The 27853-nt window shown below is 51.5% G+C and overlaps 1 protein-coding gene across 1 annotated transcript; it reads right to left on the minus strand.

Moving 5' to 3' along the window:
• Nucleotides 1-73: 73 nt before the first annotated feature.
• GPR26 (G protein-coupled receptor 26) lies at nucleotides 74-27823 on the minus strand. The gene is made up of 3 exons (XM_041738650.1): nucleotides 27156-27823; nucleotides 17960-18073; nucleotides 74-6302 (listed from the first exon to the last, which is right to left on the minus strand). The coding sequence occupies exons 1-3, from the start codon at nucleotides 27821-27823 to the stop codon at nucleotides 6071-6073; spliced, it is 1014 nt and encodes a 337-aa protein (XP_041594584.1). The 3' UTR covers nucleotides 74-6070.
• Nucleotides 27824-27853: the final 30 nt, after the last annotated feature.

Genomic DNA, 27853 nt, shown 5'->3' on the forward strand with positions numbered 1-27853 from the left:
CCTTCCTTCCTTCCTTCCTTCCTTCCTTCCTTCCTTCCTTCTTGTTCTTCTCTTCCTTTTCTTTTCTTTTTTTTTTTTGGTAGCTAAATACATGTCAATGTCCCCCACGTTTTCTCTAAACCACCTAATTTTGGCACTCCGAACTTCAAGATATGGATCATCTCCCATGGGCCACAGATCTCGTTCACTCTCAGGAGCCACTTTCTCTCCTCTGGGCTCACCTGACACCGTTCCTGGACACACAGCTCTAAGCCCACGAAACTCCTTACCGGCACATTCACATCTCCTCTGTGTCTTGTCATATGTTCGTCCCTACTACACACTCTGGGCCAACGTCCTCGCCTCTCCAAAGCCTTCCAGACCCTCCTTCCCCACTGGCCACGTGCTTCAGCCCCTGCACCTCCCAGTAGGGTGCACACACCTCCAGGGAAGCCCCGTCTTACACTGTAATTTCTTGTCTCTTCCAGAGGCTGACACGGCACAGGGCCAGGCACACAGAAGGTGCTCAGTAAATGTCTAAGGAGTGACAGCTAAGTATTTTTGCAGTTCTGGGTTGGAGTCTGCAGCTGCCATGTGCCACTCCCTGAACGGCTCCAGAACCCTGCTTTCCTAGGTGTCCCCCTCCCCCTGAAGGCCACTGTTTCTGCAGTGAGGTCTAGGTCAGGCTGCCCTAGGCCATGTGTCCTAGCCACTTCCCTGAAACAAATTCCTTGGGAAGATGAGCAATTCATGCCCTGTATTTGTGGAAGGAGGCACGAGGAGGACTTCGAAGTCGTGGCTACATCTGAATTGGAAAGGCAACAGCAAGCCTGACCTTCCTGCATCTCTTCCTCCACCAGGCCAGGGCTTCAGCCGGCAGCAGAGCAAAGGCCGCAGGCCAAGGGTTGGACTTGCTCTTTTTGGGCTGAAAGGCCAGTTGGTCCTGAGACACAGTGGGAGCCTGCTGGGAATGTGGAGACACTCACAAAGCTTACAAAGCACTGCTCCCAGCCAGGTTTCTTCTCTGAACCCCTAAAAGCAAACCAAGGAGGCCACCTCCACCCATCCTCTCCTCATGGCTGGCTCAGCCCAGGGTCCTAAGCAAACACCAGGGTCTTCCACGGAAACCCTTTTGGCTTCAGGGCATGAAGAAGTTGACTTTGGTGCTAGGGCAGTGCTGTGTTGTTCTGATGTCATACGGCTATTGGTCCAGAGTTTCAGGAAAATTCAGGTTGACAGCGAATCCTCAGATACCTAAGACATCTAGTCAGACAGATTTCTTGGAGGTGACAAGGGACCTGGGAACCATAAATCCTGGGTGCAGAGGTTGCTGCTCAGCCCCGCCCCCTGGCCCCCAAATTCTCCTAAAAACACTATAGAGAAAGAGAAATCCAAAAGAGTCCCTTCCAAGCCAGTGGTGGCCGTGGGATGAGAGGGGCCCTGGGGCCCAGCTGGTGGGTGTGGGTGTTAGCACAGAAGCTGGGAGCAGGGTGTCCTCTGCTGATGATGGAAAGATGCCCCGAGTTGGGTGCAGCGGGGGACTTCCCATTGGCACTAGCCTACCCTTCCGGAGACCAACAGACCATGCCTCTGTTTTGCGTTGCCCCTTAAATTTCTCTACCTGCTGCCCCAGGACTTACTGATCTTCCCAGAGGTCTGAAAAGGAGATGATAGTACCTAGGTCCTAGGGTTATGGTGAGGATTCACGGGAACACTACCCGAAAACACTCAGTGCTGTGCCTGGCATGTAGGCTTCACTCAGTACACACCAGCTGTTAGGACTATGGACCATTGTGATTACAAGGAGTTGCTCCTGGGGCACCTGGCAGGGTCAGCCTTGCTGGATGAAGTGAGGAACCCTAAAAAGACCCACACGCAGGGGTCAGCATCCAGCAATGTCTCCCTCTGGCCTGGCCTCAACCTGGCTCCACTCCTGGGGTGTGAGGCTGGGTGGGAAGGGCGCTGCGGTTAGTGGCAGAGGGGCAGGACGCCATCAGCTCCCACGGCCAGGCTGCCCAGGCAGAGGTGGGGTCGAGACCCAGGGAAGTGTCCCTGTGGGCCCCTCTGGGTGCCAGCTTCCTTCTCTCTAACCAAGTGTCCTGACCCAGAGCCAGCTGGTGCCGCCATGCTCTGCCAATGTGCTGTGTACACCCCCATTTACTACCCGGGAGCCCCATGGAATGGAATGAGGCTACGTTGCAAATACCTTTGAGGGGTGGTGGCAGGGGTTCCACCAGAGTCCTCTGAGGATGGGTTTTTAGAATTTCATGGAGTGAGCGCTTTGTTGCTCTGAGAACGAAATGACTCAGCCCTTAAATGAGGCTGGAGATTGAACTCTCTGGAGAACTGGGGAAAGATACAGGATGAAACAGATATTTAGAAAGGTGCAGTTTTCCATGGAGTTTATCCAGGTCTCCAGGGCCACCTTTCTCAGGGAGGAGTGGGCAGGTCCCTTGCAGCAGTCACCTGGACATGGAGGTTTGAAAATGCAGAGTCCCGGGTCCTGCCCAGACCTCCTTGGACCAATATCTGAGGAGGGGACCAATATCTGTATTTTAAACAAGCTCCCTCGGTAATTCTTGTGGATAAAAGAAGCTCAAGGGCCAAAGGCTCTGTTCCAGATGATTTAGACCTTCCAGAAAGGGGATGGGAGCTGCAAATATAGCCAGGACCTCGCTCCTCCCTGGGATGCTCATGGTCCAAAGGAAAGGAGCCAATGCAAGGAATTTCTGGCACCTGATAAAATAGTCTCATTCAGACCATAGGCTGCCTGGGTCATCCTGCATTTGGATGAAGTTCTAGAAATGCACAGCCAGAGGCCACACCACAGGCATCGTCTACCTGCCCCCACGTGTGTAAATGGGTGGCAACCAGGACATGGGTGTGGCCTGTTCTGTCTTCTCTCAGAGAGAAAGGCACCATGAAAGAGAAAACTAATTTCATAAACACGAGGAGAGAGGTTTATTGCTCAGGGCGACAGCTCAGAAGACTGAAGTGAATCCCAGAAAGAATGGACCATTGGGACCAGGTGGCTGCAGTCAACTTCCCTCATGACCCAGCCGATTTCTAAGTAAAAACAGGCTGGCTCTTGGTGGCATATCTAAGGGGGGTTGGCTGACCACGAGACACACAAACCCCATGACCCTCGTCTGAGCTGGCAGATCCTTAGGGAGTCCTAGGGCCCGGAAGTCCTCTCTCCTTCGAGAAGAAGTGCAAGAAAAAGCTGGAACAGTTGCAGAGTGTCTAAAAAAAGCCACCAGGGGCAGGGATTTGACCTACATCTCAGATCACGTAGGGCTAGAAACGATGTGGGGCTAGGAATCGGATGGTCCCTCCCGGCCAGGCTTCATTTCCAAGCTTCCCAATATGCTTTCCCACCTGGTCCAGTTGTCCACCAGAGTCTGGGCCCTACACATCGAGCCTCACGCTAGACTGAGGACAAGTAACTCTTCCCAGGCTGCTGATCTTGCTGTTTCGGAGTGTTTTACCTGAGAAACCCATGTCACGTTGGATAAATCAAATTACCAAATGAGGTAGATAATTCACCTGGGAATAATGAAGCCAGGGGAAAATTTTAGAGACTGGGTAGAGATGAATACCAACATTCATCTACAGGTAATTAGAGCAGACTTGGTTGGTGCTGACCGCTAATGCAGTGTTTTCCTCCGTACTTCTCCTTGGCCTTCAATGCCTGTCTGAACAATAGTGGACACACCCCCTCAGCTAACTTATCTGGGCTTTCATCTCCATGATGCCAATATGACTGGTTTTATTGTGGGGTTTTTTGTTTTGTTTTCGCAGTCCTAGATGCTTGGCCAAAATTCCAACATGTATCTTTTTAGGATGCATGGTGGTGTGGGTGACAGATCTTTTGTTTCTTAGCTCAAGAAGAGGTAAAAGAGATCCAGTTGCTTCTGGGAGTATAATATATTGCCTACACAGAGCAGGCAGAAAGAGGATCTGACATAGTCACATCGATGAAAACACATTTTGTGGCTTGAACTTGACTGTCTACTGGCCTCATCTACTAGGTCACCACTCCTCTGTCACCCAATTTTGAGAAAATTTGTGTGAAAAGGGAGACTGTTCGATTAAATTGTGTGTATCTTCTTGGATACATACTTGTTTTCGACCTCATGGGTACTTTTGGTGTTGGGACAAGGTGGGTGGCGAACAGCTCCTTGTCACTAAGAAAGTCCCACAAAAATGAACGTCTGCCGTGAGTCAAACATGATTCAAACTAATGTGCTCTGAATCAGAGCCAGTTTTCCGTAACACACAAAGTCACGTCTGGGCAGTGGTGTGCTGGTAGATGCAGAACAACCAGCTCTCAGCATACAAAAAGTCCTGGTTTGTAGCCTTTGCTAATTTTCTTGGCACAAATGTTCCCATCGCGGCTGATTTGAAGCTACCAACATGATGTCCCTGAACACGGGACTAGGAAAGGATGCGCCCCACTGACTGCTCCAGGCAGATGTGAGCACACCTCCAACTACATCTGACAGGTGCCAAGGCTTTGGAAGCTACGTCTGTCCCTGTTCTAGTCTCCAGGAAAACCTTGCAAGTAGGCAAGACCAGGCCAGGCTCAGCTCTCTGTTTTCTAAATGAGGAGCTAAGGTAAAAGAAGACAATATCTTTTCAAGTAGATACGCATGACACACCTCTATCTTTCCATTCTGGGGCCCCCCGGCAGTAAAACAGTATCAGGCTCTTCCCACCTGGTCCCTCTTGGACTGTGTCCTCCCCCCGCTGCACTTGCAAAGTTAAGACACCCAGAGCTGGAAAGAGAGAATGAGCGAGTCTGTCGCTCGCTTCCCATCCTTTCTACCCTGTAGGCATCAGAACAGAGGACAGAGAAATAGCTGCTCTTAGCATTCACACGTCATCTGAAATGATAAACAAAGACAGATGGGCAGAAAGCACGGCCCACTCACCTTGGCTTTTCATAAATCAAGATGGGGCTGCTAATGGATTGGCATAGGTACTGAAGTTATAGTTTTCGATAAAAATGTCACTCTCCCTTCATGAGCACAGGGTACTTTCTTGGTCACCTGGGACAGCTTCTACTTTCTGTTGATAGACTCAAGGAGACTAGATATGGAGCCTACTAGGATAATGGGACCCAGTGCTTTAGAACCAATACTAAAACCCTGCCCAGGCCAGTTCTGGTGGGTGCATCTCCCAGGGTGTGTGGAACAAGATGTGTGAGACAAGGTGAAAGGCTTCCTGCAAATTCAGGTCACAACCAGGGGTGGGGGCCCCAGGCAGCCACCTTCCTCCTGCCTCCCCTCGGCTCCAAAAGTTATGACGTGTGAATCAGAAGAAGGTGACTTCAAGGTCAGACCTCCAAGAACATTATTACATGTATTACCTGCTTATTTAAACCATTTTCATGCTAAGATTGTCTACACACACAAACGTTAGCTTTGGGGGGGGGGAGGTGGGGAACCAGAGTTTAACCATTTCTGAGACTGCTGCTCGGCAACAATTGGGTAGCCGCTAGCTGTTAAACATTTTCACCTTGGGCTCAGGGTCCCAAGAGTCCCAGCTGAGCACAATTCAGTGAGTACCAGCTGGATAATATTTGGGTTAAAGCAGCCACCACTACCATGTGGAGAAGAGTAGCCACGTTGGATGTAAGGCCAAATGGCCACCGCCAACCTGACTTTCAGCATGATTAATGTCCCGTGGAGACCACTGTTTTTCTTCAGCATGGAGCCCAACGCCTAGTGATTAGGAAGGACGCCTTGCTTCCCCACCTGCCACCAGCACCGCGTGTCCTTGGTCATGACCGGCCTCAGCGTCACTCCTGGGGAGTCTCTGGTGAGTCCGGGAGCTCAAAGGAGCTTCTCAGAAAGAAAGGCCAGAGCGAGTAACCATGCTCATCCTTTGGTGCAAAATAGGGACCATCCAACCTCTGCCCTTGAGGAACCAGGGAGCAGGCTTCAGAGGCCCTGCAGGCCAGGGAACAGGAATGGCCGGGCCGGCCAGGTGGGTGGCAGCTGGCGGTGTCCACCCAGGACCCCAAGCCCTCCCTCCCCGCTTCTCACCAGCTGCCTCATTCCTCAGTCTCCGGCCAGAGCGGCGTCCTTCACTCAGAGACCGGCAGAATGTTCTGGCTGTGGGAGTCGCCCGTGAGGCCCGAGGAGTGGAGGGAGCGCCTGTGGAGGATCCTGTTCAGAATCTCTTTGCAGCTTTTGCGGTACTGGTGTCGCAGTAAGGAGTACACGAAGGGGTCGGAGGCAGCCTTGCTGTAGGCCAAGCACTTGGACAGCACCCCCCAGTGGGAGCCGATGGGCACCGAGGAGGACAGCTCCACCAGCCTGCGGAGACACAGGGAGGCCGTTACCCAGAGCACGGCCTCCCGGCCCAGCCTCAGCTTCTCTGGGGCCGTCCCAACTGCAGTTTCCAGCAGCAGCAGTAACAGACGGTGGACATCCACCAGGCACTCGGTTCATTCCAGCTCCCCAAGTAACAGGCACTTTACCCGTGTGACTTTGTGGAGCCCTGGGGTGGGCAGGTGACTATTTCCATTTTAGATGTCCAAGGAGGTTCGGTAATTTGCCTAAGGTCACACAGCCAGTAAGCTGTAGAGGCAGGATTTGAACCCAGGCGGGTCTGACTCTGGAACCCAGGCTCACCTAAGACATAGGCTAGTGGCTAACAGTGTCCTGGCCACTGCCTTCAACTCAGCTGCTGTCCTGCTGTGTGACCCTGGGCAAGTCATTTCACTTCCTTGGGCTTTTGGGTTTTATATGAAAAGCAAGGTGGTTGAATAAGACCATCTGTGGGCAGCCCAGGTAGCTCAGCAGTTTAGCACCTGCCTTCAGCCTAGGGCCTGATCCTAGAGACCTGGGATCAAGTACCGCATTGGGCTCCCTGCATGGAGCCTGCTTCTCCCTCGGCCTGCATCTCTGCCTCTCTCTCTCTCTCTCTCTCTCTGTCTCTCATGAATAAATAAATAAAATATTTTAAAAAAGATCATCTGTACAATGAGAAGAGACTCTTTGCTTCAAATCCAGCTCTGCCCTCCTAAGAAAGTCGCCTGGGAGGGAGGGCTGGGTATAATTTTGCCAGCGTTCTACCAAGCTCAGAGTACGTCTTGCATCAAGAAGAATCTGTAGGTGACAAAGGCCTGCTCCCACGGCTGTGGTTCTGGTGGCCCTTGGCCACAGCAGCGGTCAGGGTACCCTAAAGTGACCTCATAACCCACAGGAAACACAGCCCATGTATCCAAGGGGTGTTTTTCTGAAAGTCGCCCCAAGCCCCCTCAAACGATTCCATTCAGTGGTGCTAACGCCAGCTGTGAGGAAGTACAAGCCTTTTCCTCTGTGTAAATGGAATTTCCCCCCGAATCAAGCCACTTACTCTTTCTCAAGCGTGTCCAGCATATTTGGCCATATTTGGATATTATCCAGCACTGATCTAAGACAGAAAAGGCCACAGCTCGGAGATCCCAAGGTACCCTCTTCCATGCCCACTGCCAAATGAGGACACTGAGGCCCAGAGAGTAGAAGGGGTTGCCCAGCGTCACACAGCCGGTAACGAGAGCAGAAGGTCCAGTGCCTGTGCTCTAACTGGGATCTGGCACCTGCATGCTCCCTGGGGCAGGCAGTGGCGGCCCCAGGTTCAGAAAGGACTGGGCTGGGGCTGTCGCTCTGTGCGGCCAACCTGAGTGCTCTTCCTGGCTCTCTTTGGGTCGAGGCTGTTGAGGACTTGTTCACAAAGGGAAGGAGGAGAAAGCTGGTAGGGTTCCAGACTCCATTGCAATACCCCACTTTTTAACAGACCCTTAATGAACCCACTCTGAAGCACCCCCCTCCCACTATTTGGCCTTCTGTTTCCAGAAGCAGTGGCTACCCTTGCCCTCTGACCTCGTGGGAGAACGTGGCCTCATTTCTGCTCGTGCCCTTGTCAGCCCCAAAAGGGAAATGGAGCTGTTAGCATTCGGGAAAGCTGTACTTTGAAGAAACCTATTTTGGGAAGTGATGACTTTAAGGGGACAAAACCCCTGAATTTAGAATTCACACCTAATAATAACAATGAAATAGCTGAATGCCAGCACATTGTTGCTATGTGATGCCAAATGGCTTCTCCAAAATGTCTTCTCTCCTATATGTTGCTAAATTCAGTCTTAACATTTTTGGCTCTCCCGAGAGGACTTATTAAAAGAGCCAAATATCATTAAACCATCCAGCAAGATCAACATTATTATTTGCAAGTTCTCTAGGTTTCACAGTGTAAAATTATTCAGGACAATGTAAAATTTCACCACTAGATAATTAAGAGATAAAAATCTATTTCGTTTGCTTCTCAGAGATTTTATGTAAAGTCTGAATTCTCTGCCTGGTTCAGTAATAATAATTCCCAGCTGCATGTCCCCTTTGGGCAAAATACTTGATGTACACGATCTCTCCTCTTACAATTATCCTGTAGAGCGGATATCATTATTTCCATTTCACAGACAAGGGAATCGAGACTCAGAGAGCCAGTGTCTCCTACATGGAAACCCGGTTCCACCTGCTGCTGCCCGAGTCCTGATTAAAGGCCACTCTGGGCTTCAGATCCAGCAGCGGAGATGGGACAGGATGAGCTCTACATCTCTCCCAGCCCGAGAACCCCTCTGCCTCGGTCACGTGCCACCGGGGACTTTGTCACTTGCCCCTGTCCACAGTACAATGACTCCTGCTCTGAAAAGCCCGTGTGTGTAGTTTGTCAGGGCCTCCAAGCAAAGAGATGCTTTCATCACTACGGGCCTGGACACTGGCAGCAGGTTCTAGTCAGGGGGAAACATTTATGCTTATGTGTTCAGAATGCACACAGGCCTGCCCCAGATGGCCCTGACGCAGCTCCCCACTCAGGGGCCCTGGGGTGGGAGCTCACACTCTGGGTCAGCAGGACAGCCTGAGGAGGGTGAAGAGGGGCAGGAGCTGCTTTTCCAGTGTTCCAGGAGACTCTGCTGCAGGTGGTTCAGGGATGCGCTGTGAGTACCTAGAGTAGTGGGAGACACGCTAACAGGTTGGGGGCCTGTTAACACATCAGAAGCAGAGCACAGAGACCGGTGTTTCTCTGACTTGGGGTGATTCCCCCCTCGCTCCACCAGTATGACGTGCCCGGCCCCACTTCTTTGCCCTATATTTGTTGGTGGAAATTCTTCCAGAAAGCCATGCTCCTCTCAGCAGAAAGCCCTCTGATCCTGGTCACTGGAAGGTGTCTGTGCTGGCTGTCACAGCACAGGGACGATGAGGCAGAGAAGCCCCCACCCCCAGGTGTCATCCCTGCTCAGCAGCCTGGTGGTCCTGTTCCCTGGAGGGAGGATGGGGGTACTTTTGCCAGAAGGCTGAGACATTTCTGAACCTTCAGAGCGACCAGTGTCTCCATTCTGCTTGACAGTGAGAATCTCCAGAGAAACTGGGGTGTTCTGGGGTGAGGGCAGGACCAGTAATACAGCAGCCATAGACCAAGCAACCCTTCTGGGTCCCCTGGGGCTCAGGGCTTTGATGGCTGCTTCACAAACACTGTCTCATGCCCCTCACCGTGTTCGCCCTACTGCTCGGAGGAGGAGGCCCCGTGGCGCAGTGATGTACCAAGGCCATGCAGCCTGGACATGGAAAAACCAGCATTTGAAGCCTGGGCTGTGGGCACCAGTGACCAGGCTGTCCCCCCTCACTCCTCGACTCAGTTCCAGGGTACAAAGACCTTTACCTTCAATTCTTATGTGTAAAGTGGTAAATTAATGCCCAGTCTGTACACCTTCCGTACATCCATCATCTCTCCTCCTCCCGCTGCCGTGCGCACACACACACACGCATGGGTATACGCACACATACACACACACGCACACACCCACGCTGTGCACCAAAGGAAACATGGGCCACAGAACATTCTTTGGGAAGCCAGCCTGATGCCTTCCTAAGACTCCTGGAGAACTTGGTTTGTGCATTTGAAGACCTGTAAGTAATAAGCTGACAATTTACATTTTCATGAGACATTAGAATGGAAGGCGTTTTATTAAAAGAATATGAACACTGGACAACCACCTGCATATTAAACCCCTCTGCCATCTACATAATTCCATGACTTTGAAAAGCCATAACAATGGTGCTGTCAGATTCACTAATGCCTCAAAGCCGCACTCTGGTGATTTGGGACAACCATAATTATTCGTAAGCATATGTCGCTGCAGAGATAATAGCCTTACGAATGCTTCTAGACATGTGAATTTTAATTCAGAAAAATTTAATTAGAGCTCTTGGATGAGAATCTGTTGCGGATCTTCAGATCCTGTTCAGACACTTGGAAAAAGTCAAATGTGACCCCTCAGGGCTCTAAGGACATGGGAGGGGGTATGAGTGCGTAGTAGAAGGCAGTGACTCCTCTCAAGAGTGAAGGTGGAGATTTCCAAATGTTTTCCACGGTCACATGACAAGCCCCTCAGGTGCAGGTGTAAGTGGCTCTTTGGTTGGTACAATTGGTAGAACTGCCTTTCTGAAAGGTATTTGCTGCATCATCAGGCATTGTGCCAACCAAGTCTACTGCCAAAGTTGATGGCCTCTGGGCCCTACTCCAGGTCTATCCAAGCTGCTATCAGCCAGGTGGTCAGTGGTAACCCCATGAGAACCTACCACCTCTTCTACCTGCCTTTACCCCTAGGACCCTGGGTGCTATGTCTGCATTCACCCAGAGATGGTGACAGCATAAGATGCTTGGGCATAAGAAGCTGGACAGGTATCCACCCTATAGGTGGGCATCTCTGTATTTCCAGTCACCTAGGGCCCAGGCTTTGGAGATGGAGCATGGTGGCTACGCTAAACGATTGCCAATATGCTTGACCTTGACCTTTAACCCTTCATTCTGCCAGTTGCTACTCTTGTGACCTTGGGTAACTCATCTCACCTCTCTGAAGCTCTGTAAGATGAGGATTCCCATACTTACCTCGCAGGAGAGCTGTACCAGGTACAATCAGGTGTGTACTGGTACCTCCCAGGTGCATTACAGGTGTCCAACAACAGGTGACAGGTGTGGGTCTAAAGACTTCATGGTCTCCAAGAAGGGAAGCTGGAGAACCGATTTGAAGGCCTGAATGGTTCTTGACCCAAGAATGATGCTTTCCCATCTAAGAAAGTTATTAGGCAGATGCGAATGGTGGGGACCCCCTCCCAGCCAGCCAGATCTTCTTGATCAGCTCTAAAAGGTGGCAGAGGTGACAGCAGAAGCCCCTTCCCCTCTCCCACTCTGCCAGCTTCCGGCGTTCACCACGGTGGTCCTGATGTGGACCCACCTTCTTGCCCGCATCCCCATTTATAAGGTGGGACTGGGTGAAAGTAGTAGGTCCCGTGGCTAGGCAGGCACTGCAGGGTGGTGGCAAATAGCTTCCCCGCAGCAGCTCAGTGTCGTGTTTAAGCGACACGGGGACACCTTGCTCCCAACCATCCCCCAAACTGTGTCTTTCTGGTTGTGCGTGGATCACAGCACAGGGTGCCTTCCTACTTCCTTCTGGGAGGAGAGCAGGAGCCACTGTGTTCTCAGGGGAGAACAAAGGGGTGCAGTGCAGAGGGGCGCAACATGAGACCCCGTGCACAGACTTTGCTTCCAGGCTGACCCGAGCTGGAACCCCGGCCGAGTCACTGACTGCATCGGGTGAGGCTAGAACATATCTGAGCCTCAGGATGAAATGGGGATGTTATGCAGGTGTGGACGGTGGCACCGGTCCAGGCACAGAGGGGGACTTAACCGGATTTGTTTCTAAGACAGAGATGGCTCTTAGCTGTTTCTCTCTGAATCCCACAGGATCGGCCAGTTGCTGCCTCAGTGGTTTTGACTGTCATTTCCATGCACAGGAGCAAGGCAGAGAAGAGCGAGTGGGTGCTGCATCTAGGAGAGTCCCTGGGGCTGCTCCATGCCTGTCCAAGGCTGGGGTCAGGCTGCCCAGCTCCCTGTGCCTTGATAACCGATGACTTCTGCATTTCCTTCCCTCTCTGTGCCTCAGTTCCCCCATCTGCAGAGTGCAGCTCCCATGGCTTGCCCAGCCCACCCTTGGAAGTGCTGTAGACTTCAGGAAGATAACACGTGAACAAACTATAAAGGGCTCAGAAGGCACAGCCACATCAGGCCCAGCTAACCTGTTGCCAGAATGTAACCCCTAGTTCATGGGCCCACCCTGCCCTACACGCTGCCTCCTGGTACTTCTGAACCTTCATGAAGCTGGGAACCCCACACCCTCAGGAACCTGACCCCTGGCAAGTCCACACCTGTCTGAGATTCTGGTTGCCTCTTTAGGGCCCAGACTGCTGCTGAGCTCAATTCACCTGAACCATCATCAGCCAAGCACTTGGCAGGTTGGAGAGACACACAGATGCTTACTGCCCCCAGGAGACCCTGTGCTGGGTGAACAAGGAGGTGACTCCTTCCTCCTGAGCTCTGGAACCCTCCAGGGCCACCCCTGCCCTGTTGCCTGAGTTTTTGCCTGTCCCAGGGCAGAGTAGCTCTCCATAAGGCCTGCTGAGGGGCAGTCAGCTGGTCTGAGCCCAGGAGTACTGTGTGATGATGCTTTAATGTCATGTGTCAGCTTGACTGGCCATAGGTGCCTCAATTAAACATTCTTTCCAAATGCACTTAGCATCTGAATCAGTGGACTCAGTAAAGTGAATTGCCCTCCCCAACTGGGTAGGCCTCAGCCAATCCACTGAGGACTTGAACAGAGCCAGAGTCAGAGGAAAGAGGAATTCACCCCCTTTTTCTCTGCCTCACTGATTAAGCTGGAATATCTCATCTCAGCTTTTCTAGCCCTTGGGGTCAGGACTTTTACCACTAGCTCTCCCAGGTAGTGGGGCCTTCAGATTTCCAGAGTTTCTGGCTTACAGAGGGCAGATTGTGGGACTACTCAGACTCTCTCTCTTCTATCTATCTATCTATCTATCTATCTATCTATCTATCTATCTCTCATCTATATATCTATCTACCTACCAATCTATCCTACTTGTCTGTTTCTCTGGAGAATCCTAGTACAACATAGTCATTTGACGAGCCTTGGTGATCTTCTCTGACCATGCCCAGCACACACCTGGAGCCCAGAGAACTCCCTGCATGTGATGAACACGCTGGCATATGCCCATCTCCCTGGGGTGTGCCTGGGGCCTCCAGTGACCATAAACACTACACACCTCCTCAGGATTTCTTCTCCCCTCAGTCATTGGAGAGGTATGGATGGGGCAGGTGGTTCTAAGAGGAGTATAATTCCATGGGGACTGTCTGCCAGCCATCAACTGCCCTCCCTGGCTGATGTCCCCTCATTCAAGTCCTCCAAGAGCCTCTGCCTCAGTGCCCCTGATGTGGTGGAGGGAGACAGTGATTTGGCCACTCCAGGGATGCTCCTAGATAAACTCTGATATTGAGTAGGACACTGGACAGAGAAGGAAGTGAGGCAGAAAATTCTGAGCACTCTGGCAGCGCAGCAGGGATGGGGGCTCCAAGGGCTTCCTGGTCAGTGAAGGATGGGTAATATAAGCAGATAGGGGTCACAGACAAGATGGTGCTGGGAGAAAGAGCGTCAGGACACCTCATACTTCAGGCCTCTCTGACTACAGACGAGGGCTGTCCAGCAGGAAGAGAAGGCAAGCCACAGGTGTGAAAAGGTGCAGGTGAAATTAATTTTAATTGTATACTTTATTTAATCCAAGACATCACCATTCACTATGGAATCAATACAAAAAGTGTATATATTCATGCCATGGAAGCCCAGTGTGCATTTTACACCTACAGTGCTGATAGTGCTTTCAATTCAGACGGGCCATGTTCAAATGCTCTAAAGGAATCTGTGACTGGTGAACACCACCTAGGGCTATAAACCTGGCTCATGCTGTTCCTTCTGCTTGGATTGTCCCTCCAGCATAACCAAATCCCCTTCACAAGCCTCGTCCAGGAAGCTCCAGCTGAAAGACCTCGCTCCTGCCTCAGAACTACTGGACCCAAATCCCTGTCGGATGGCATGACATGGTGTTTTGTCTGGGTGAGAGAGCCATATCTACAGGGTCAGTGTACCCCGAGGGGGCCTTCTTCAGGACCTCACCAACCCATGCCTCCTCTACAGGGTCTTTTTTATGCTCTGCACAGAAAAGGTGCTGGAAAAATGTGTGCTGTAATGAAAGGAGGGAATGTTTGCATATTTCATGAGGTTTGCTTTGGATGGTTCCTTTGTTCACTCAAGAAAGCCAAGACAGGAGCCAGGTGGGCTGGGTGGCAGTGGGGAAAAGAGAGTATCTTCAGTAAATGGTGCTGGGAAAACTGAACAGCCACATGCAAAAGAATGAAACTGGACCACTTTCTTACACCACTCACAAAAATAAACTCAAAATGGATTACAGACCTAAATGTCAGACCTGAAACCATAAAATTTCTAAAAGAAAACACAGGCAGTAATTTCTCTGACATCAGCCGTAAAAACACTTTTCTAGATCTGTCTCCTCAGGCAAGGGAAACAAAAGCAAAATTAAATTATTGGAACTACACCAAAATAAAAAGCTTCTGCACAGCAAAGGAAACCATCAACAGAGTGACAAGGCAATCCACAGAATGGGAGAAGATATCTATAAATGATATATCCAAAAAGGGGTTAATATTCAAAATATAAAAAGAACTTCTACAACTCAATACAGGAAGAACAAATAACCCAATTAAAACATGGGCTGAGGACATGAATAGGCATTTTTCCTAAGAAGACAAACAGATGGGCAACAGACACATGAGAAGACTCTCAACATCACTCATCATCAGGGAAATGCAAATCAAAACCACAATGCGGTATCACCTCACACCTGTCAGAATGGCTGGAATTAAAAACACAAGAGATAACAAGTGTTGGTGAGGATGTGGAGAAAAACCAACAACCCCCCACCCTGTATAGTGTTGGTGGGAATGCAAACTGGTGCAGCCACTGTGGGAAATAGTGTGGAAGTTCCTCAAAAAAATTAAAAATAGAATTACCGTATGATCCAGTAATTCCACTACTGGGTATATATCCCAAAGAAAATAAAAACACTACTTTGGAACACCTCTGTTTATGGCAGCATTATTTATAATAGCCAAGATACGGAAGCAGCCCAAGTGTCCACTGACTGCTGAGCGGATAAAGAAGATGTAGTGTATATGCAGTGGAATAGTACAGCCATAAATAAAAAGAATGAAATCTTGCCATTTGCAACCACATGGATGGAACTAGAGAATATAATGCTCAGTGAGACAAGTCAGTGAGGGAAAGACAAATATCTTATGATTGCACTCATATGTGGAACTTAAGAAACAAAACAAAACAAAAAAACACAAAGAAAAAAGAGAGAGAAAAAAAACAGACTCTGAAATATAGAGAACAAAGTGGTGGTTGCCAGAGGGGAGCAGTGGGTGGGGGATGGGTGGGGGGAATGAGTGAAATAAAGGGGATCAAGACTACACATATCATGACAAACACTGAGAAATGTGTAGAGTTATTGAATATTATACACCTGAAACTAATATAACACTGTATATACTTCAATAGAAAAATAAAATTAAAATTTGCCACCACCACCCCTAAAAAAAAAAAAAAAGAAAAGAAAATCAAGGCAGGAGCTGGCTAGGTGGTGGCAGTGGGGCTAGGAGTGGCTTCACCAGAGCCGTATTTTGTATATATGAGGTTTTCTGGGCATAGCTTTTCCTCCTTAGTACATTGCCATTCATCCCCATAAAAGATGAAGAGTTTTGCAAATATTTTTAAAAACCCCAAATGCATCATATCCATTTGGAGGGAACATATTGCATTCTGAATCTACCATCAATTTTACTGAAACGTTATTTTCTGGGCACCATTAGAGGAACCAAGCTATAATCAGAAAAAAAAAAAAAAAGGAAATTTTTTTGGGAAATGAGATTAAACCAGAGAAAAATCTGATAGTTTAAAGCTGGAGCCACATTACCTATTCTCCTCTGAGGGTTCAAGTTCCCATCATTAGCCCACCGGTCCCCTTCCCTGTGGGATCTGAGAGGAGAGGCGTCTGCCTGCTGTCCCCACCTGATGCCTCATGCCTCCTTGGATTTAATCCCCTCCCTGCACGAACCACCCAGTCACAGGCTGGCCCAGGTGTGGCTACAAGTACGAGGGACGGAGTGCCAACCACCGACGTCATCCACACCGGGCCTGTGCTGCCCACGTCCCTATGCTCCAAGCCCTCCAATCCTCAAACAACCCTAAGGGGCAGGCACTGTTCATTTCAATGGGAAGCCAGAGGCTCAGAGAGGTGACATCAGTGGCCCAAGGTCACACAGCAGGAGTAAGTGCAGCTGTGGTTTGAGCCCAGGTGGGCATGTTCCAGAGCCCGTGCTGTAACCACCCTGTGGCCCGGCCCCCTCAGCCTTTGGACGGCAACAGAAACCCACCTTCCTGTTACTGCCTGGGCTTCGTGTCCCCTGGAAAACCTGATCCATGCAAACTCTGGCATCCTGCCTGGACGTAGTGCATCTAGACCAAGGGTTCTCCACCAGGGGTGACACTGGTCCTCAAGGCAGTGTCTGAAGACATTTCTAGTTGTTAACCGGGGAGCAGGAGGGAAGTAGTGGTGAGTAGTGGGTAGAAGACACCGTGCTGCGAACACCTACAAGGCACAGAGTAGCCCCACCACAAAGGGAGTTCCACCAAAATGTCAGCAGTGCTGAGGTCTAGTGGACGGTTCTAGAAGGAAGAACATGGCTGTGCTCTGCCCAGATCAGACCTATGCAGGGACCTGCAGACCGTCCTAGGGCCTACATGTAAAGTGAGATTTCTGCCAGAGGAAGCAGCTGTGAAGAGACAGTGGAAGATGCTCCCAGAGGAGAAGAGATGGGGGCTGTCGTGGGGGAGCCAGGCTCACTGTCTGCACATCGGCAGGGCCCCTAGGAGGGGGGGACAGATGTTCTCCTGCACCAAAGGAAGCAGATAGCTTTCTACAGGGCATCAGATGTCGGCTCAGGATAAGGATGGACGGAGACACTTGGCTACCGTGGGCTCCTCCTCCCCAGAGCAGGCAAGGCCACCCCGGGGTGGACAGCCAGGCAGGAGTCTTTCCCCCTGCCAGCTGAGGACGCTGGGATGCTGGCTGTGTTTTTTCCAATTTCTCTCTCTCTCTCTCTCTCTCTCTCTCTCTCTCTCTCTCTCACACACACACACACACACACACACACATGCAGATCCCACCTCCCTGGCTCAACATCCACCTCCTAATCAAACACCAAAGTCTCTTTTTATTGTCAGCTTCCCAAATAGTTAAGCCATTTTGGATATAGAGTTGTGAGTCTTTTTTCCCCCCTCCAGTGTGCAAAACTGATGGGATGATGCTTTTTTTCTGGCTAAAGCACAAGAGAGAAATCCTGCAGGTAGAGTAGGGTGGCTTTTGGAATGCACAGCCCTGTGGTCAGCGAGCTGCAACTTACAGCATGATGGGGTTGCGGGGGGCGGATGGGAGTGAAGGTGGCAGGCTCCTGGCTAACAGGCAGGAGCTCCCCAGAGCGGTGAGATAGGCAAGCCTACCTGGCTGGGCACAGAGTGGGCTCCCTGCTCCCTGGGCAGAGGGCAGGTGGCACCTACTGTGGACCAGGGTGTCCAGGCTGAGAACGCCTGGAGGTGAGGCCACACCGTGCTTGATGGGCAGTAGTAACCCAACCAGGGCAGGGCATCTTCCTCCCTCCATTCCCCGTTTCCCTTCCTTTGGGGCCTCTTGGGGCTGGGGCCGAGGTTAAAGGGTTAGATGATGTGATTTGGGAATCAAGGTGGGGAATCATTTCCATCCCTTCTGGTTCCGAGGGCCAGAGAGAAAAAGCATGTGCTTCTCACCACTCTCACCAAACCTGTCAAGTTCACTGTCACCCGTGACACACCTGCTGCGGAAACCTACATCCAAGAGAGGTCGGTGACCATTTCAGGTCACACGGGCCCTGATTTGCCCTCCCAAACCCAAGTCCCACTGGTCGGGCTCACCTGGTGATCACATAGGGTGCAAAGCATACGAGGAAGGTCCCTATGAAGGTGCTGATCTTCTTGGTAGCCCGCTGCCGCCTCCTTTTCTGCTCCTCCAGACAGCGTTCCCGCACACTGCGCATGAGAGAGAGGAAGACAACTTGCTATCAACGAACGCAGGCAGGGCTGTGAGTGCAGGGACTCAGGGAAGAGCCAGAGAGACCCGAGGTCGAGTCCTGGCCGTAGGTGCGTGGCCTGGGACACATACATGAGTTTGGACATGTGCATGGCATTGCCAAGCCTCAGTGTCATCCATAAGATGTACATGGTCATATAATAAAATGCCCCCAGGGGCTCATTTGAGAATTAAATGCAAAAAGCACACAGATGCATGAAGTGCATTCAATGCATAAAGCACATAAAGCAATTAGCATGGTGCCCAAGTGGAAAGAAATATAAATTCTCATTATTACTATTCACGAACTCCACTGGTCACCTGCTGTATGCCAGCCCCAGAGTCCACATTCTCTAAGTAGTAAAACTAATTTTTGTCTTTACTGATATTCATCCTTCCGGGTGGGTTTTACCTGCCAGGTGGGTTTTTCTCTCCCCTGTTTTACAATGAAGAGTATGAGCTCAGTGAAGCCAAATGGTTTGCTCAGCTGGTAAATGGAGACAGGATTTGAACCCTTGTGTGTGTTTCTCAGAAGCTGGTCCTTTCTACCTGGGGTGACATGGACTCCGTGCATGCAGTGTGGCACGGGGATTCCTTTCCTCCAGCTTTCAGCGCTGTGTCTTCCATCCCAAAGCCTCAGCCCTGTCTGGAGCTACAGACCCTATCTTATGGGGTCACAGGGTGAAGTCACTTGGCTCCTTCAGGGACCAAGCTCAGTGAAGCTAAGACTCTCAGGTCTCTGGGAAATCAGGGACACAGCTTTGAGGATGGAATCAGGAGCTTGCTGCCTATGCTTCTAACCACATCCTCATCCTGACTCTACTTGCTCCAGGGCCTTTCGAGAACTCACATCTCCCACCAACTGAGAGAAGTGGTTCATGCCACCCTTTCCTGTAGCCACGGGGTAATTCATGAGCACCAGCGAGCTGTCCATTGCCACTGTCAGAGCCCAAGGGGCAGGTCCAGCCACAAGGTTCCACGTGCTCCAACCCATGGGTTTCCATGTGGGCAGGTGTTTCTGCTGTTTATTTTTAAAATAAATCACATCATTCCAAAAATGAACAAGGAGAAAGACCACAGACTGAGTTGCCCAGGAAGTGGAGATAATCTGGCAAGAACGAGGCCCATTGTGCTGCAGAGACCTCACTCCAAATTTAGGCCAGTCTGTTCAAAGAAGGCAAGGAGTGGAGAGAATGTGCATGAGCTGGGTTCACAGGCAGCATTAATGCCAGGGCAGCCTCCCCTTCCTTCCACAAGGACTATCATCTTAACACCGAATCAAAGCTCTTCTTCACCATATTTCTGATCACAGATGGACAATTCCACATTAGATTAGATTGAAGTCCCTGAAATTCTTGCAGGACTTTTCCTCCTTGACTTGGAATGTAGAGTTGGGAGCTGGAGTTTGGTTTGGTACAAGCAGGTTTCACACTGGTTGTAAAATTATTAAAATGAAATCACATTACTAATTCATTTCTAATAACTAATATTAATAACAACTCACATTTCTTGAGACTAATCCATCCCATTTTAGATACTTTGATGGAGGTTCATGGGTGTCGGTTTATTTGAAGCTCTCAACATCTTTATATATTGAGGACTGATACAACTATAATCTTTTTTTTATTTTTATTTTTTATTTTTTGGATAAGCAGATGAGGCACAGAGAGGTTAAGCAACTTGCTCAAGGCCACACAGCCGGTGAGTAGTGGTGAGTGGTGATAGGATGACCAACTTGTCCTGGGTAATCGGGACTGTCCTGGTTTTAGCACTGAAAGTCTTGCATCCTGGATGCTTTGCATGGGACTGGCCCTGTTTTAAAATGGAAAATTCCACATCTGAGAACCCCCTCCACCTAGAGCAAACCAGGACAGTTGGTTGCCCTAAGTGATGGCAGGATCTGAACCCAGGCCATCTGACTCTGGAGGCTTCAGTGTCATCTCCCAACTAGTGTGCGTGTGTGTGTCGGGGGGGGGGGACTCTTCACAAACCCTTTGGGAGGCACCAGGGCATCATCTTATCCAGAAAACCTGAAGAATACAGCTGATGGAACAGGAGGACTGGGGGGTTATGCCTGAGGTCACACAGCAAAAGTCAGTCTTAATCTCCTTGCTCTCCATTTATACTTGGGTCTCTGCAGAGTCTTCTACCAAAGTCTTCTGGCTCCTGTGACGTGTGCATGATATGGGTGGGCATGGAGAGAAGGTACAGGTCCTCACCCAGGAGGTCTGGGTGCAGTGAAATAACCGATTTATCTTGGTTTGCCTGAGATTGTCCTATTTTAAAACTCAAAGTCCTGTGTCCTAGGAGAGCCCTATCAGTACTCGGCAAACCAGGACTATGGTCACCCTAGGGTGCAGCATGTTTGGTATATTCTCCATAACATAGGCCCATTTGTTTTAATATTATTTCCCCCAAAACATTCATGTAATTGAGTTGAGAATTGCTAGAGATTTGGGACATGAGCTGGGTGTCCTGAGCCATCGCGGCACACTCACCCCATGAGAGAAGTAGAGCATTCTAGGCCTCTCCTAAAAAAAAAGTACGGGATTCATATAAATGCCTAAACAAGGGTACCCCAAGGAAGCTGATGATGGCACTGGGCCCCCCTCCAATCTGTGACCCCGACGATGTTGTCCATTTCTCAGATGCTTTAGAATAACCCTAATGAGTGAAAGAGCTCTGGATTAGATGTCCTAGTCCGAGCTCTGCCCTCCTTGCTATGTGGCCTTGGGGAAGTCACTCAATCTCTCTGAATCTGGTTCCTCATTGATCCATGGGGAATTTCATAATAGCCATAACTGGAGCTACCATTTGTCAGGGACAAAAATCACTCATCAGGTCCCAAGCTCTTGAGGAGTGAGGAGCTCCCTCCGGCACTCCCCGCAGGGACTGAGCTCACCGCCGAGGAGCTGACCACCCAGTTGTCTCCCCTCTCCCTGCTGTGCCAGATAGTCCTTTCTTAATGACACAATGCAGACTTAAAAGCAGATATTGGTAAAAGCTTTGGAGGTCTTCGGGAGGATAAACAGACACATTTCAGTGACCCTACAAGAATAAAGTAGACGCTGTACAGGCTAGAATGATCAACGTCATGACTGTACACTGTAAAAATCTATGGGGAATAATTTTAACTGTTCTTGCAAAGCTTTGTACAGGAGGAAGAATTAAATCACAAGCTCTCTGCAGACATGTTATATCTGTGGCTACCCGCAGTGCAAAGCTCAACATCTAACATCCAGAAACCCCCTAATCAGTGTGTGTTGTACGAAGTGATGAACCCTTAAAAAGACATCTTAGAAAATTAAGTCTCGATCATTTAAGTGACCTCCTCAAAAGAGATGATGGGAGAAACCTGTTCTGAAACAGACTTTTTAAAGTGAGCCTTAGAAACCTTGAGCCGATTGAACAAAGCAAGTCTTGTCGATGGATGAAAGGCCATGAAAGCTTCCACTAGCCTGGAGTTCTTTTATGTTAATGGTGTGGTAGGAAGCATGTGGCAACAGAGCCCGGCTTCTGGATTCAAACCCAGGCTCCAACATTTAATTTCTGCGTGGCTTTAGGCAAGTTATACAACCTCTCTGTTCACCAGCCTCCTCATCTCTAAAATGATAGTTCTAAAAAAATAAATAAATAAAAAATAAAATAAAATGATAGTTCTAAGAGTATCTATCTCATAGGGTCTTACTGAGATTAACATCCAAAATGTACCTAGGACAGTGCCTGACTCAGCCCTCAATAAATAGCAACCGTGATTATAATCTCTTCAACATGATTATTGAACAATTACTATGTTCCAGTACTATCTTGAACTCCAAAACCACAGGGCTCCCTCCCATTGCAAAAGTTTTTCTTTCTGCCCTGTGCATTTGTGAGAGACAGACAGGAAGAAATAGCTGCAACCAAGGGCTGTTCCAGAGGAGGTCTGAGCTGACTCCTGACTCTTGCGCTGGCTCTGTGACCTTCTCTCGCCTCCAGGAACCCAGTGGAAGCTGTCTTAATGACTCCTGCATACCACGGGGGTGGTGGATGTTGTGTCTGGGTTAGCATCCACATGGGCCTAGTCATGTCTCTGCTCTGAGACAGACTGGCTAGACCCCACAGTCACACAGTCACGTGTAGTATGGGGAACCCCCTCATCTACCCAACCCAGCTCACAGACGGAGAAAATGAGGCTCAAAGCAGAGAGCAATGGGCCTCCCTCCCCTAGAGAGTGAGATGCTGGAAGAGCCAGCGCCCCATTACTGGCACTCCTGGTCAGGAACCACACTGCTGCTTCCCTGAACACCTGCAAGAGGATGGATCCATCTCCCCTGCCCAGAGATCTCCTGATTTCCAGGTGAGGCCGGGAGGATGTCAGAAGGAGGGCAGGGTGGCCATGCAACCCTCTTGCTTATCATTATTGTTAAGCACAATATGAGAGCAGCTCACCTGCACCCAGGACAAAATAATAAAATCGCTCTGCACTTGCTCTCATTTTTCCCCCACCATAGCTTTGCAAAACTGAGCTCTTTGAAATCTTGTAGCCCTGTGAGCTACAGTTTGATTTGCAGATGAGGACACAGAGGGCCAGCAGGGTTTATGCCATGTCCAGGGTCCCACAATGAGTTCAGGACAGAACCAGGACTCCTGACTTCAGGATCTGGGGTATCTCCCCCAGATCCCACTGCCCTCTGCAGGATCCCAGAGCAAGAAGCAAGCTGTGTCTAGCCACACTAATGCATTCTCCAGATATTTCTGGGCACAGGAGTAGCAGCGGGAGTCCTCAGACTTATAGGCTGAATCTGTAGATTCATAGGGTGAGGGGCTCCAATTTCCCTTGGCCAGCAACATTCGACCAGAGTACAAGCAAGCACATCAGCGTGGGGGTTCCCGAGGGCTGCCGCAGGACACAGAGCTTTCCTGTGACAAAGAGACGGCCTTTCTGGCATTGTGACATGTGAGGCCAAAGAGATGTTCCCTGGTAGGCGTCAATAAATGGCAGAGGGGACAGAGAAGGCTGGGAATATCTGAAGTGAATAAATGAGGCAATCACGGCCAATATCTTCCAGTCCCAGACACCTCCAGGCCCAACACAATGGTCTGAGCCCTGAATGGGCCCCAGATGACAGCAGACGGTCCAGAGCGCATGCTCCAAGTGCTCCCAGGGTAATCCAGATTTGTTTCCTGGCTTTTAAAAGAACAAAACAAAAGGCAAGGGAACAGGCTGACCAATGGGGGAGCAGACCTTGAGTTTGTGGTCGGGACACTAGTGTGAAAATTCGTGTCCTCAGATCTCACAAAAGGGGGGCCCTGTGCTGGGCCCTGGACGGACGGTGAGAGGACGATGCCCCTCCCCACGAACTGAAGACTTCACATGCCCACCCAGAGCCCATGTCGCCCATTCTAGGTCAGGCCCCAAGTACGCGGAACACAGAACTCCCCCCTAGATGCCCCGATCCTGCTTCTAGGACGTGAAAAGGCAATCTCCCCGAGGGTGGACAGGGCCATGTGTGCTCGGCTCGAGGCTGAGGGGGGAGGCTCCTCGCCGTGCTGGGTAGAGCCAGGGCTGGGAGGAGAGGCAGGGGCTGTGTGCTCGGCGCCCCCCACCACGGATGGGGCTGAACTCCACGGAGCCCGAGAAGTCTAAATTTGAACCCAGCCTTGCAGCGCATTTTAAATGTATACTTGTCAAGGTAGGAGGACAGAACATATTTCATTTAACAGTTTGTAGGCTTAATTTAGAACTTCTAAATATTTATATAGATGGTGAGCCTCTATTTGCACTTTTGTCCCATCCATAAATCTTAGGGGCAGAACGGGACACACATTTTGGCTCGAGCCACATCCTTGATCTGTTAAATTAGACAAGTGGCCTCCCCTCCTTCCCTGGGTTTCCCAGTTTCCTCCCCTGTAAAGCCAAGGGCACAGTGAGGTTGTCTCCGTGGGCCCTTCCATCTCCAATGCCACAGGTCAGATGCCCCCTGGGCGGGCACCTAGCCAACCCTCAGTAGACCCTGGTCACAAGGAGGAGTGTGCTTCACCAACTGTGAAATCACAGACCCGTGCCAGTGAGCGGCAGACCCCCAGCTGAATGGGGAGAGCAGGGAGGCCACCTCGGTGCCCCGATGCCCCACCTATGTCCCACACAGGTGAAAGCCCACGCCTCTGGCAGCACCAGAGAGAGGACCCACTATTCCTAGTCCAGAGCTGTGGTTTGGGAGAACAGAATGTAGCAAACTGAGCAGTTGGAGGACCAGGTGGGAAAAAAATATTAGCAATTCCTAATTGCTTTATGCATGTCGCAACTTGGAAAGCCACCTTAGGAAGACAGGAGTGGGGAATGCCTCCCAGGACAGATTTAATTTAAAACAGAGGGTCCCTGATCTTCTGGCAGTATTGAAACAAAGGAGTCCAGCCTGCCTCTCGCGGCGTTAAACACTCTGTGGGAAGAGCAGACACCGACAGGGAGCTTTCTGACAAACGTCACCCTGGGCCTCAGGGAACTCAGAACGGTCCCTTCTAATTAAGTCCCAGGAGGCCATTAGTGTGGTGGCTGTTAAAGAAAACTTCCAGCGACCAAAGACTCCACCTGCTGCCCTGGCTGTCCAGATAAGGAGGCCTGGCTTCTGCTGATCCCCAGGTGCCCCTGGCTGTCAGCACCAAACCAGCCCAGGAGCCTTGGCTGATCTTTCTAGAGCCTTCGTGCCTAGGGCTTGGACGTTCGAGGGGCAGCCTTCTCCATCCGACAGAGCTAGATCGCAATTTCTCATTTGTGGGGAGGAAGAGTTTGGGGCTGCCAAGAAAACAGGCTGTGGATCAGCTGTCAGGAAGCTGGTGCCCTCCTCTTTGGCCCAACACCCACCCTCTTGCTCTGGGGACCCGACTCCGCACAGAAGGCAGGCTGGGTTCACTGAAGGGACAGTGCTGTCACAGCTGCCCATTATGCTGTCACCTCAGGCCAGCCCTCGGCCAGCGGAGCCTGTCTGAACTGGCCGGGGGCCATCCCTGCCTCAGCAGCCCTTCCCCTCCCCGGTGCAGACTAGCGCTGTTCCTTGGTGCCCCAGGGACCCATGGCACTGGGAGAAGGGGCTCCTGAAAGCATCCTGGGGCTTAGAAGAGGTCAGGGTTCCCCCAGAGGGGAACAGAGGGAACAGAGGAGACTGGAGGGCAGCAGAGCAGCGGCCTGGAGTCGGTGACAGATTTGCAAGTTGTGCAAGAGTGGAGACGGCCCTATATCCCAAATGGGCTGACTCCTGTTCTGGAACATGGATGGGCAGCACGGATGGGATTTGTGACTGGTCTGAATGAGAACTGATTCCTTTCCTGGCTCAACCCCTTCTCTGCTTAGACTCCTGGTGGGAGGGCCCCCCGATAGGAATCCTTCTAGTCCTGGTTGTTCAGCAACATGGCCTATTGCTTCTAAAAGAGCCCCGGTCAAGTCCTAGGGATGCACCTTCTAAAGCAAGGTCCCCACACCCCGGGAGATGCAGTTGTGACTGCACAATATTACCATAAGCGACACTGAACCATAAACAGACACGGGCAGGGAGTGAGCCCAGATCTTTGTGGGCAGTGTGCGCAGGCATGTCACCTGTGACAGGTGCACATGTGCTGGCCCGTCCGTTAGACATGCAGTTTACACATGAACACACGCGACTGTTCATATGCCCTGGTGTCCTTGTGCTATTGGTCATTCATATAACACACTGTCCATGGTCCCATGGAGAAGACTGGAAGGCTGGAAGCTTTGGCCCAGCACGTAATGAGGAAGGGTCATTCTGGGGAGAAACAATGAACGCACACATGCCTCCCTCTGCACGTGCAGACACAGTGAAGTTTAAGGGCTCTTCTTTCTGTTGCTCATGGGCAGAAATGACTCACATTGAATGAACCCTTGCTGAGACCGACACATCCGGTCTGTCCCCCTCAGCCATGAGCTTGCTTCTCCCTGGGCGGGGAGGGGCATTCGCATGCTAAGGACCCAGCTCCCTCTCACTGCCCTCAGCCCCCCCCCCTCAAGGAACTCTCTGTCTACCTCACTTTCTGTGCCATATGGAAGCCAAAGCCCAGGTACCGTAGGATCCTGGGTGACAGAAGGGAAGCCTGCCCTTCCCTGGGACGTTGAGATACAGAAGAACAGTCCTTAGAGACACCACCAGCCATTTCCTTCCTTGATTTGCTAGCCTCATAAGGAAAACCCAGGTGAGCTCAGGACACCTCAGCTAAGAGTTTCTTCCTTTCTTCCCGGAGGTGCTCCAGGGTATGGCAGGAGTTCCCAGGGGGTACCTGCACCTGAACTGCCCACCCCGACCTCCCTTTCTCAGATGGCAGCCAGGTGAGCGGGAGGTGGTGTGGGCAAGTTTTGTGCCAGGAGCCCTGTGGGTGACACTGCCCCTCTGCAGGGGCCTCCGACCTCCAAGTCTGGGAGACGCAGGACAGTGCCATTTGGCGAGGGTGGGAAGAGACATCCCCCCTCCTCCAGCTCCCTTAGATGCTCCTTTCAGGACCCACAGAGGAAGGTGCAGCCCGAGGACTCTCTCACACACAGGATCAGGAGACAGAGGCAGCATCAGACACCAGAGAAAGGAAAGACCCAGAGGAGCAGCACATTCTCACTCCAAGAGCTCTCGAGGGGCTCCCCGGGCGCCTAAGCCACACTCTCAGGGCCCGTGTGGAGCCTTTTAAAGGACTCAAGCAGCCAGCAGAGACCACTGCCTGCCTTCCGCATGCTGGCTAAGGTGGAATCCACAAACCCACGGAAGAAGGATAAGCAATCCAGCAAAGTCCTGACGCCGCTTTCTTCCGAGGCTTCAAAAAACGTACATACCATCTCACCCACGTTTTTGGTGGCCCTGCTTTGTGGATGCTCTAAGCCCCTGTCTCAAGACCCGCAGCTCCGGTCCCTCCCACCCCCCTTCCACCTGAGCTTCCCGAAGAAAGAATGGAGGCTCCATAGCCAAGGGACCTGCCCGAGGCTGCACGCTGGGGCGTCGGGGGGCGCACAGGGACCCCCTACCTCCCACCAGGGGCCCTCCCACCCTCCCCCAGCCCCCCCCTCACCTGGGGTGGATGTCCACGAGCAGCACGAGCGTCTGCATGGTGATCACGTCGATGCGCTTGCAGTGGAAGCGAGCCACCTTGAGCACCTTGAGGTACGTGCAGCAGAGCACGACGAAGGACAGCAGGAAGCTGAGCGCGTGGAAGGCGCCCGTGAAGACGGCGAAGCGCAGGCGCTCGTCCGGCCGCCGGCTGCACAGCGTGCACGACGCGTACAGCTGGTGGAAGCCGAGCCAGGACAGGGCGAGCGCGGCGGCGGGGAAGGCGAGCGCGTGCAGCCACGTGTAGGCCACCATGAGCGCGGCGTCGCGGAGGCGCATCTTGGCGCGGTAGCTCAGCGGGAAGACCACGGCCACCCAGCGGTCGATGCTGAGCGCGGCCATGCTGAGCATGGAGTTGGTGGCCAGGAAGGTGTCGAGGAAGGCGGCCAGGCGGCACAGGCGGTCCCCCGCGGGCTGCCGCTGCGCCACGACGCCGGCCAGCGTGAGCGGCATGTTGAGCACGGTGCACAGCAGGTTGCCGCACGTGAGGTTCAGGGTGAAGAGCGCCGGCGCCTGGCGGCGGATGTCGGCGCTGTGCAGCAGGCACAGCAGCACCAGCGCGTTGGACAGCAGCGAGACGCCCATCGTGCCCACCAGCAGCCCCGCCAGGCCCGCGTCCCACGAGTTCATGGTGCGCGCCCGCCGCGGGCGCTCAGGGCC

Source organism: Vulpes lagopus, chromosome 2 (assembly GCF_018345385.1).
Source record: "Vulpes lagopus strain Blue_001 chromosome 2, ASM1834538v1, whole genome shotgun sequence".
Classification (NCBI taxonomy): Eukaryota; Metazoa; Chordata; class Mammalia; order Carnivora; family Canidae; genus Vulpes; species Vulpes lagopus.

Bases quoted from the DNA above. Each gene is read 5' to 3' on its own strand.
- GPR26 (XM_041738650.1), bottom strand. From the start codon at position 27,823: ATGAACTCGTGGGACGCGGGCCTGGCGGGGCTGCTGGTGGGCACGATG. The intron at 18,074-27,155 runs GTGAGGGGGGGG...TCTCATGCGCAG, and splicing joins CTCGTGGACATCCACCCCAG to TGTGCGGGAACGCTGTCTGG. The intron at 6,303-17,959 runs GTGAGCCCGACC...GTGTCTCCGCAG, and splicing joins GCACCCTATGTGATCACCAG to GCTGGTGGAGCTGTCCTCCT.